General features: G+C 38.5%; 1 protein-coding gene across 11 annotated transcripts in view; it reads left to right on the top strand.

The window, feature by feature from the left end:
- LOC111869995 (zinc finger protein 260) overlaps nucleotides 1-11,753 on the top strand; it is a 303,781-nt gene that overhangs the window by 154,439 nt on the left and 137,589 nt on the right. The window contains exons 4-5 of one of the 11 annotated variants that reach the window (XM_023861916.2): nucleotides 5,019-6,261; nucleotides 10,228-10,294. The exons of 9 other annotated variants lie outside the window; for them this stretch is intronic. In XM_023861916.2, the coding sequence (XP_023717684.1) occupies nucleotides 5,019-6,261; nucleotides 10,228-10,236 (1,252 nt within the window). In that variant the 3' untranslated portion in view covers nucleotides 10,237-10,294. Of the gene's footprint in view, nucleotides 1-5,018; nucleotides 7,786-10,227; nucleotides 10,295-11,753 lie in introns of those variants that run through there. One more of the 11 variants, XM_023861914.2, reaches the window with a different exon arrangement.

Raw genomic sequence — 11,753 nt, 5'->3', positions numbered from 1 at the left:
ATCTGCTTTGCAAAGCATGGACTGACACAGAACTTGTAAATAGGAAGAATTTTCAATAATATGCTATATATGCGATACATACACTTGACTAAAGGTCAAGCATATTTATGAGTGACAAACTCATCTTCTCATCAGAGAGGTAGTTGGATGAGGATTATTACCACAAGGGTTAAGTTGAAAAAACTTTGATTGCGAGGCACAAGGGTCTTGACGTGAAGACGAAATGATAGGTGGTAAACTGCCAGTTGTAAAGTAACTTTTACTCTTTGTCAGTTATGAGGCAGTTGCAGTTGGGAATATGAAGATATATTTTGAGTAATGATGCCAGGAAAAGAGGATATTTTTGAGATGTTACCAAGCAGTGCCTAGTGATGACATAGAAGCCTTAGTATGTGCCATAGTTAGAAGTTGATTGTGTGAATTACTGAGAACCCTGTATTTAATTGCCATGAGTTTTAAGAGTTCAGTGGTCAGTTTACTAGCCAAACCCCATGTCTAGTCACTGACATGAGGCAGTATGTTTAATGATATTTCTGTTCTGCAGAACACAGTTTGTCTGATAGCTAGCACCATGTAGTGATGATAAGTTTTATAATTAGTATATGGTAGTATATAATTTTGTAAGCATTGTAACTGGAGTATACAACACAATCTTTACAAGGTTTATTCGTGTCAGTGTTGGTGTATTCCAGATTCAAATTCTTTGTGGCACAACCTGTGCACTACACAAAATCAGAAGTTCTGCTGTTTGTCAAGTTAAGTATTCATTATATTTTCATTGTTTTACAGTGATTGTAGGCGGGGTTTTGGGTTGATGATTGGATTTATTGGACTTTTTGATACACTACATGACTGCACTAGTACATTGTTACACACACCAAATAGTCGCATCTTCCCCGGCCATTGCTCTATAGCAGCTTTCACTGGCAGACATTCCCCTTCTTCTGGGCTCTCAAACATTCTCTGGCCATGGCTTCCAGCTACAGTCAACTGACTGACTCACTAAGAGTCCTGGTTATAACTTCTTCCCATGGACCGCCCAGAAAACAGTGTTACTATGTTGTTATTTCCAGTCTTCATCGTTGTCGTTGTTATCCATATCTTCTTATTTGCAGACCCATTACTCAGGATTGCGTTTACATGCCAGATTATTGTGAATTGTTTAGTACAGAAATTCTAGATCTTAAATATATCTGTTTGGTATATGATGTATTAATCCAAGTTCTTTGAATGTTACAGTCTCTCATGATGTGACCGAATTGGCAGTATCTCTTACTTCCATTGGTTGCATCATGGCCATGTTCCTGTCCTAGCACCCCCTAAATTTGGATCATTTCCCACACTCTGCTCACTCTTCTGCACTGATGACAGAGATATTACAATTTGTTGTGCTCCTTAGCTGTCTCCCCCCCCCCAAGGCATTATTTTTTATTGTAGTAATTGTTTATATGTCCCATTTGTAAATCTGAGAGTGTTCATTATGAACTTCGTGTAGAATTTGGCTTAGAATTTAGAAACGAGGCATCAGAATTGAATTTGATGTCTTTGAGTTTGCATCTGGACTACTAAATAAAGTCAGAAAGCATGAGAATGTTTACCAGCAATACATGCAGATTAATGAACATTACCTCATGATTATCAGCTTAGAATGGTGGCTAGACAACTAATCTCAGGAGAGAACTGTTCCTATATTATTTAGCAGTAATTTGAAAATGTTGTTTTTAGATGTGCATGTGTGTAACATCAAGTGAATCGTATGGTGATGATTGCAGATATAGGAACTGTTGCCCAGGAGAAAAATCTGGAACAGAGTCATTCTTGCGATGCTAATAATTGTTCAAGTAGTCAAGAATGTTTGGAATCAGAAGGTTCATTATCATGTTGGCAAGAACCAACTATGGTTCCTGTTGTTACAATCCACAGCCAGTCTTCCTGTATTCTGTATTACTCTTTTAATTATGTTTGAATCCTCATAGTGGTCACTTTTCTTCAGCTCTTTGTACCAAAAGTTTGTATGCATTTCTGTAAAATGCATGGTCATTTCCCTTCCCATCTCATTCTAAGGAGTAAGAAATGAAAAAGGTAAAGTTATCCTTGTAAGAGGTTGTGGAGGCTCATAGGGCATAGAGCATCGAGGCTTACAGATGACAGTGAGGTCAGTCTTACATGCTGACTGCAGTTTACACCAGGCAGATTCTTGGTACTCATTTCTGTTACAAGCTTTGTCAAACCCAGGGCCTAGTGTGGCTGGAAGGATTACAAATTATTAAGCTCATCATTATGCAGTTTCCAACCTCCTTGTTATCTCCTTCGTCATAGTTCCAAATTCAGTTAAACCTGTATTTTACATTTCTAACAGAACCATTTAAAATTAATGTAAAATCAAGAAAATGAAAATTTACGTAGCTGTTGGAATTAACACTGGGCCAGTGATGAGTGTGGTCGTCATGGCCAAAGTATCCCAATTTGTCCAGTCGGGCATTTAAACTCCGCTAGTGGAAGCGCGCGCACACGCCACTAGTAGAAGCGCATGCACAGTCCTAAATATTTATTTTTAAATGTAGTAATTACCAGACAGACTTGAGTAAAGCCCTTATAGAGGAATTAAAATGATACCTAAGTGAACAACAACAAAAAGGGTATTCATATGAGTAATACCCAAACTCATCCACGAGCCAGTACTTTTATTGCAGATTCTGCAGATTAATGTGTTAAAAATATGTAGTAAAATTTGATGTACATACCTTTCTTGTTGTTATCTGCTTGATGTATATATAGGCTGAAATGAAACTACAGTATTCGAGTTCACTATGAACACATTCAGAAAACAGATAGCACTCTGTATCTTAGCCATGAAGCAACTGTCTGTTTATGACCATAGAAAGAGCAATACTCTCTTGCAGATATAATTATATTATAATATGCGACACTATGTTCTTTACCGATACAAACAAAGCTAATTCCATCCATTTATCATGAAAATTGTGTTAGATGTAGCATTTTTAAACTATGCTTAAAATTGTGTAAGTGCCCTAACAACAGGAACATACATTTAAACACAGAGTAGCAACGGGCATTTAAATGCACACCAGCAGCGGGCAAATAAACTCTGGCCAACTCAAGCTTACCACAATTTCAAAAGTCTGGCATTAAAAGGTTAAATGCATGTAATTGATGTCATACTACAATGAGAATGTAATCAGTTTCAGTGTATTGCACTAAACGTTTCTGGTTCACTTCTTCCAAGTGTCATCATTTTCTTTCTTCTAAACCCTGTGCACCTTGTTCTCAAAGTGTTGAGGGCTGCCACTGTGTTATCTTTTGACATCACACGATATATTTCTTCACAGTGTCGAAGGCCTGTAGTGTCGACAAAAATGTTGCTGAAGTTTTCTACCACCATCTTCTTTCTACTCTTGATCCTCCTTAGACACCTGTGATGTGATCTTTTTTTTTAACTATGATGATTTTGAAAGCACTGTAAAGCCAGTTTCATTGAAATGCATTGTAATTGCCATATTTACTCTGTGTATTCTCCCTTGTTTCAACCCCAGCCCGTGATAGACAGTTCAGTTTTAGGGTCGAATAATAATGCGATCAGGAAACCAGATTGAAAGCAGGTGTAAGGTTCACACTGGTTTATTGCTTGGCTTGTTCTATGGCCATGAAGATTGAGGTGATATGTTCTTCATAACCATCGTTGTGAGATCCTCTGATCCTGCATAATCATGTAGTTGATGGCCTCAGTACCACTAACTGTACCTGTGAAACTAGGGACACTTCCATCTGTTGTCTTTGTTGTTTATTGCTCTTTAGTGGACATAAGTTTCGAGATCATTGCCTGAAAGGAAGTAGAAAGGTAGTGTTATAGAAGCATAATTCTTTAGGTCTTATTGGGCACGGCAGGCAAAAGTTGTGACGTGTTTTGTTATGTAAGTTTCACATTTTATCGCACAAAAATGGAGAAATATGGCATCTTTCAAAGTTGTGGATTTACTTCATATCACAAAACTAACCCAGAGGACTATTAAGAGAGAGATGGACCCCCAAATGGTGCTATTTAAAATGTGAAGTTAAGATTTCTGCTAAAATAATAAGGTATAGTTGCATGGGAATGTGTGTATTGCTATCATCCAGTGAGTTTTGTGAACTTGTACAAGAAGGAACAACACCCACACACTGTTCCCATTTATTTGGCTCAATTCCTGTATCAGTTGCAGTTTGGCTTGTTTTCTGGGATCTGATAATGTGTAACATTCATCAAATCATGGATTGTGCTGTTTCAACTCTCTTTGGCCAGCAGTCCAATATTGTCTGTAATTGGTTCACAAAGTCTTTCAATATCCATTTCCAACGCTGCTCTCCTCTTTCTCATTTACACTTGATACTGTGACTGATCAGACTTGAAGAATAGGAGAAAGGTCTCCCCCATTAGGATGCATACCCACATATATGTCTGGTAAGTGAGTTCAGTGGTTCATTACCTTTGATAGCAAAGCAAGCCATTGGGTAAAGTCACGCTCAAGTGTGATGTATAATTCATTTCCTCACATTTATCTCTTATTTATTATTGCCTTGACAACTTTTGGTTGGCTTTTTTGTTGCCATTTTCTAAGATGCTTGTACATCAGAATTGTGTGTAAGTTTCCCATCATAGCTACATACCCAGTTCACATTCACCCTTAATTTGACCCGACCAAAATATGGATTATTTTTCCCTCTGAATCTTCTTCACCCCATCCATGTTTGTTTCTGGAGATCTTTTTATCGAAACTGTATTTAATAGGAGAAAAGAAGTGGACACTGTATTCTCAACATCGGGGGTAGTTTGACAGTGAGTTTAATTTATGTGGCATCCAGGAGTGAAAAACTTAGAAAATTTAATGGTGGACAAAAAGTGGCATTCTGACCTACGAATACCATTTTACAGGAACTGAACTGAGATAGGCATTAGCAGATATTTCACACAGTGGTTTGGGTGGAGAAGGTAACTCATATTAGGTTTCTCTTGTTTCTAGGTCATCAGAGGATTCCAGTGCTGGAAACATATATCCACCTTCCTTCACAAGTCCGTATGCAGGTACCTTAGTTGGTCCGCTAGGTGGCCGGATATTCACAGTTATTCCTGGATCAGATTATAAGTTCATGTGCGTTTTGCCACCCCTGATGTTGAAGAATCAGTCTCCTAATAATGCCACTTATAACATCCCATCAAATCACCAGTCAGGAATTCAGGAGATGAATCAGCAGAACCTTCAGTCTGAATCTTGCCCGTGTGTTAATCAGAATGCTCAGTCTAGGATTGAAGCAGTTCCTCCCATTGTCACAGAACCAGGTTTTATGGGAAACAGTGACAGAATGGCAGTTCCTGTTGTTGAGAACAAAGCACTTGGGCCCATGAAGGAGTCTGGAAATGCAAAGAAGTATGCATGTGAGAAGTGCGGAAAGGAATTTAAGTTCAATTACAAACTAAAACGGCACTTGAGTGCGCACAGTGTAGAACGACCATTTGAGTGCAATGTATGTAATAAGAAATTCAAAAGCAAGCATGATGCTCGTGCCCATGAAAGAAAACATAACAGAGACAAGAATGAGATTTGCGATATATGTGGATATGCCACAACTTTCAAGAGCACATTGGAGATTCATAAGATGCGACACTTTGGTCAGTTTCGACTAAAATGTGATACTTGTGGGAAAGGTTTTTTCTCAAAACTTGACTTGGAAGGCCACATGAATGCCCACATGGGTGAGAAACCATTTCAGTGTGATACATGTGGGAAGGTTTTTATAAACAAGAAGCATTACACGTACCACATGAAGAGCTCACACCCAGACCCTGAGGAGAATCACAGCTATCCCTGCAAGAACTGTGGGAAATCATTTCACTCCCTGCCAGAATTTAGGCAACACAAGAGGATACATTTCAGGAAGGAAAAAACTGTGTTTGTGTGTGACATATGTGGGAGGGCTGTGACTACTCATACATCACTTGTGTCACATCGGCGAATACATACTGGGGAGAAGCCATTCGCTTGCAAAACTTGTGGCAAGAAATTCAATTCCCAAAGTTACCTCAAAGTCCATGATCGCACACACTCGGGTGAACGTCCACACACCTGTAACCTGTGCGGTAAATGTTTCACACAGCAGTCTTCATTGGTTGTCCATAAACGTTACCACAGTGGTAAGAAACCATACCACTGTCTAGTTTGCAGTAAGGATTTCGTTACAAGAACGCTGCTAAAGATGCATCAGAAGGTACACAATGCCGATCCACATTGAAATGGCATGTTATTATATGTGTTTTATTCTGATGAATATTGTTCATAATCGTACTGTGTGTATAAAGTTTTGTAGTTAGGATTTTATCATTGTAAGTTTTCTTGAAGTTTTTTTTAATTCTCGCAGTCTGCTACACTTCATTTCACATATGTACTTGTTTTGCCAGTGTAACCATTCTGAATGCTATAGCTCATAATTATATTATTGGAGGAGAAAGTGTTACAGCAAACTTTTCTTCTTAGATTCAGTTGTTTTCTTTCTTTCCTATTCTACTCATTTCAGTAGCCATTCCTAATAGTGCAGTCTGCGATGGCTCATGTTTAACATGAGGATCAGGTTGAAGCTATCTTGGATCATGACTTGTTGGTGATTATAAATGTGTACTACGGTTTAATTGTATATTTATTGCTGAACTCATCTGTATGCCTTAAAGTACTTTATTTTGTAGTTGTGTGTTCATTACATTATGAGATATTTGCTGTTTATTTTGTCAGCTTTGTCATATGCATTGCAGTTTATGATGATATCATAGGGTTGCTAAGTTATCTAAAAATACATGTGTGTCAGTGCTTATACAGGGGAAGTAGAAGTCATTTATTTACAGCATATGTGTTATTTAACACAATGTACTAAATACATCAGAGCCTTGTCTGTTTATTACAATTTGAAGTTTCAAATTGATTTGCTTGGAATTGATATGAATCCTACATAAGTTTCTCAACCCTGATAGCTAACAAACAGCATGTTGAATGCTGTAGACCAGATTGTATAATTCTATGTTTGCAGCCGAACATCTTCTAGGGCTACATATTGATTGTAAACAGAGGTTGAAATTCTTCCAGAATATACCATAAATGTCTAAGTGGTTTTGCAGAAAAAGTAATTGAGACTCATTAAGGTGATATTCAGACAGCGTTTCTTAGATGTGTACAGTGGCAATAACCGAAGTACGTGTAGTTCAACCTTCCTTTGCATTGATTTTGGAAAGTGTTTGTTTATGTGCTCCCAACATATTGTGTTTAGTTCCAGAGGAGGAATGTTATTTTGTACATGCTAATCATGCAGATAATGGTTGTATTTTCCTGTGAGACATTCCATTAGCATTAGAAATATAATTTAGGTGCCCTGCTCTTTTCATTGTTTAGACATTTATGGTGTACTGGGCATTGGAGAGGATGTAAAGGGCATTCAGTGATTGAGGAAACCTAGCAACAGTGGGGAGCAGGCACGGAATTTCTCACATATTTCTGCTGTAACTGCCGATAACAGAACGAGTCAGTAGCGCTAATAAACAGGTGCCGTCAGGTAGTCTGATCTTGTCACTGCAGTAAGTCGCATTAATATTCAGTCTGTATTAGAGGTGTCGATAGGCGGTCAACATTAATACTGACATGAAGTTCACTATTGAACAGAGTGTGTTTATTATCAAAACATTTGCAAGGAAAAGTAAACTCATTGAAAATGTATCCTTTAGTTTCCTCGTAAATATCCTGTCTTTCCAGTTTCCACAAAGTCGTGTGTATCCAAGCTTGTGAAAAAGTGGATGCCACAGATTCTGTGTGTGACATAAAGAAGCAATCGGTACGATTGTGCTGACTGAAGAAAAGGTTCTGGATATTGAGGCATGACTACAGATCAGTCCTTGAAAATCGTTAAGACTCTTAGCACAGGAAACTTGTGTTTCACTAGGATCTGCTTTCACAACCACAAAATCAATCAGATTTCACCCGTATAAAATAACAGTTGTGCATAAGCTGAAAGAAAGAGATTGTGCAGCAAGAATTCATTCTTGCAACTGGCTGCTGGATAATGTGCACGATGGAATCGTGAATCCACATTTTCTGTTTGTTACTGATGAATCATGCTTTCACGTTAGTGGTCATGTCAGTACACAAAATGTAGGAATATAGAGCAATGAAAATCCTCAAGCAATACAGCAAGTGGCATTGCATAGTGAAAACGTGGGGGTGTGGTGTGCCATAAGTCTGTGGTGAATCGTTGACCCCTTATTTTTCCATGAAACTGTGAACTCTGACCGCTACGTTAATGATATACTGAATCTGTTCTTCAGTCAGCTGACTGCTGAAGAATGACAATGTGAGTATTTTCATCAAGACAACACTGCAGCACATGGCTAATGCAACCATGGTCACAATATGGGAAGTGTTTGAAGACAGAATAATCAGCAGAGGACTGTGACCTCCCAGATCTCAGTTTTTGTGATTTTTATCTTTGGGGAAATCTAAAGGGAAAAGTCTGCAAGAATAATCCTCGCACCACTGACGCTCTGCAGAATGAAATAATGTGTAATTGGTTTGATTACCATGGTCCAACTTGAGAAAGTGTTGCATAATTTATTTATGCAATTGGAGGCATGTTTGCAAGCAGAAGGGTGTCATTTTCGGCACCTGTTATAAAGTACAGTAAGTGTGTGCTATCATTTTACAGTATTCTTATAAATGCATGCATGTACAGAAACTGATGTGAGGGAATCAGTGACATGACTGCCCTCTCGCTAGTGGGGAAGGTCACAGTACTCGCAGAGAAATGTTCCATCCACCCTACACTAGTGAGAATGCACGCATTTGTCAGCGCTAATGACTCATTCTGTTATCCGCAGTTAGAGCAGTAATCTGTGAGAAATGTTGTATCTGATCCACTCTGCTTCCAGGTTTCCTTGATCACTGAACTCCCGTTATTTGTCTGTGGCGCAGATTAATGGTAGATAGTGATTTGTGGACTGGGTGCAGTTTTCAAACAAAACATATTTCTTGTTTGTTGTATTGTATATTCATTGAACTCAGTGTCAGAATGAATGGGACACTAGCTAAGAGTTTTTTTTTTTTTCAATAAAAGATATGACATTGTCATGGATTATTCTTCAGAATAGCATATTTTTAATATGAGATTATAAAGTCTAACACCACATGGGGTTTCCACACATTATATTCATGGATGTTTTGTCTGTCCTTTCCAGTGCAGTGTTAATTCTCTATGTTACAGTTCCTGTTATCTCTACAGTCAGGTGTTCCATTGTTTTTTTTTTTGTGTGATTATGTCCCATAATTTTAAGTTACCACTGACTTGTAGTTGTGGACACACACACACATGCACACAAAATGTTCTTGGACATGTGAGCAAACCTTCCTTGAACACATCTCACATGTGGGAATGGCAGATCTTACAGTGTTTAGTGTGACATTCAGTGCCTGACTGTTAGGAGGCCCTTGACATAATTGGCATTGCATGGGTATGTGAAATGTAAGAAAAGGAACATAACCCCCCCCCCCTTTTTTTTTTGAACACAGAACAGCATATGCTGGAGATCAGTGGATTATATTTTGATATGAGCCACTTTATAGTTTTGCCACACAACTTGTATCACAATATTTTGAAGACTTCTGTGCTGTTTAACTTTTGAGGGAGGCATAATATTGTCATTCAATGTGTTGTGCATTAATGTAATGGTGATTGGTGGTGTGAGGAACAGCCGTCAAGAGATTCTGAATTTAAATTCAAACAGAACATCCTTCCAAACTGCACATGATCATCATCATCATCATCTCTTTGGAGCCTCTTTTTTTTTCTTCTTTTTCTTAGCCTGGCCACTGTATCACAAACTGAATGTTTCTGGCTATGTGTAGAGACATTCAGTGTTCACAGTCTTTGATGATAGAGAAGTGTTTGTTGAAGTTGCAGCTGTGACAGTTTTCTGGAATATGAAAGGGTTTGATTTCCTCCATTTTTAGTTTACCAGATTTTTTTGTGATACTATATTACTCTGTTATGTGGAGCAATTTTGAATGTCAAACATGTGGCATCAGTTGTTTTGAATGACCATTTTGGGTTTAGGTTGTTTGAGACAGTTAATTTGATAATGAGGATGTGTCAGTGATATTGCAACCACCCAGTTCTGACTGCAGTATACTTTTTTGTTTCTAGGTGTTCTGAAGATACCAGTATCAGAGGTCCTGTTCTTAGAGGTACAGGACATGCAGATGTTCCAAGTTGTAGTGAGAATGAGGGGACAGGTAGAACAGATGGCACATCTGGATCACTGCTTGGCAGACAGAATAGGATATATACATTTGTACCACTTGCCCACATTCCATCACAAAAATTTGTTAATATTGCAGACGATGAGATTACAGATGTGAAAAGTGGTGTGTCATCACAATCAAGCATGTGTAGTAACTTGAACTCCAATGTAGGAATGACAGTATTTGAGATTATGAAAGCTTTCAAATGTGAAATTTGTGATAGAGAATTTTCAACTAAGGGACATCTGAATCAGCACAGTTTTTGTCATAAAGATGGCCGTCCATTTATTTGCAGTATATGTAACAAAACTTTCAAACAGAACTGCCAGCTAACAGCTCACAACAAACGGCATAAAGGAACTAAAGATTATGTATGTGATGTGTGTGGATATGCTACAATCACAAATTACACACTGACCCTCCATAGGAAAAGACATCTTGGTGAATATAATTTCAAATGTGATGTGTGCAGTAAGTGTTTCATATCTAAGCATGCCTTGAAGAATCACAAGATAGTACACTCAGGAGAGAAGCCATTTAAATGTGATTATTGTGAAAGGGCCTATTTTTATAAGGGAGACCTTACCACTCACATTAAGAGCTGTCATCCAGCCCCTGAACAAGACAAATCTGAATTCCAGTGCAGAACTTGTGGCCTTATGTTCAGGTTGAAGAAGCGATTAATGGCACATTTGAAGTCCCACACTGGATTTCTGTGCGACAAATGTGGCAAGGCCCTTACTACCCGAACTTCACTACAGGTGCATTACCTAACCCACACTGGAGAGAAACCAGTTGTCTGTGACATATGTGGAAAGGCGTTTGTTAAAAATGGTGTCCTTCGCATCCACATGTTGACGCACACTGGTGAACGCCCCCATACTTGTGAGGTTTGTGGCAAGAAATTCTCACAGCGGTCTTCCCTTACTATCCACAAACGGTACCACACAGGGAGTAGACCGTATCGTTGTAATATATGTCACAAGCATTTTGTGACGAAGACACTGATGAAAACGCACCAGAAGTGTCACAGCATATCACCATAAGAGCATATGTTTAAACTGTACATGTGTGGGGTGTGCCAGACATGAATGAAGACTTCCTTGAGGAAACACAGGGTAGGGCAGGTGCATGTAGGAGCAGTTGAAATGTTGACTGTTACATAATCACCAAACTTGAACTCCTTTCCAGGATATTATTATTTTACATATCCTGTGCATTATCCTGCCAAGTTTATGAGGCAAATAGCATAGAAGGTTGTTTTGACATTGCCTGGTCACTTCCTGTGTATGCGCTATTCCTGAGAGGTAATAAGTTTTATTTCTGGCTTAGCGTGAAACAGTAGAACAGAGTTGCTACAAAGCTTGATGTTTCTAATGTTGTGGAAAACGTTTCAAACTTTTGAGCTGTGAATAGTGATGTTTGTTG

Source organism: Cryptotermes secundus, unplaced genomic scaffold, assembly GCF_002891405.2.
Source record: "Cryptotermes secundus unplaced genomic scaffold, Csec_1.0 scaffold2458, whole genome shotgun sequence".
In the NCBI taxonomy this organism is placed as follows: domain Eukaryota; kingdom Metazoa; phylum Arthropoda; class Insecta; order Blattodea; family Kalotermitidae; genus Cryptotermes; species Cryptotermes secundus.
Note: the sequence above shows the minus strand (reverse complement) of the source record. Positions and strands in the feature narration are given on the sequence as shown.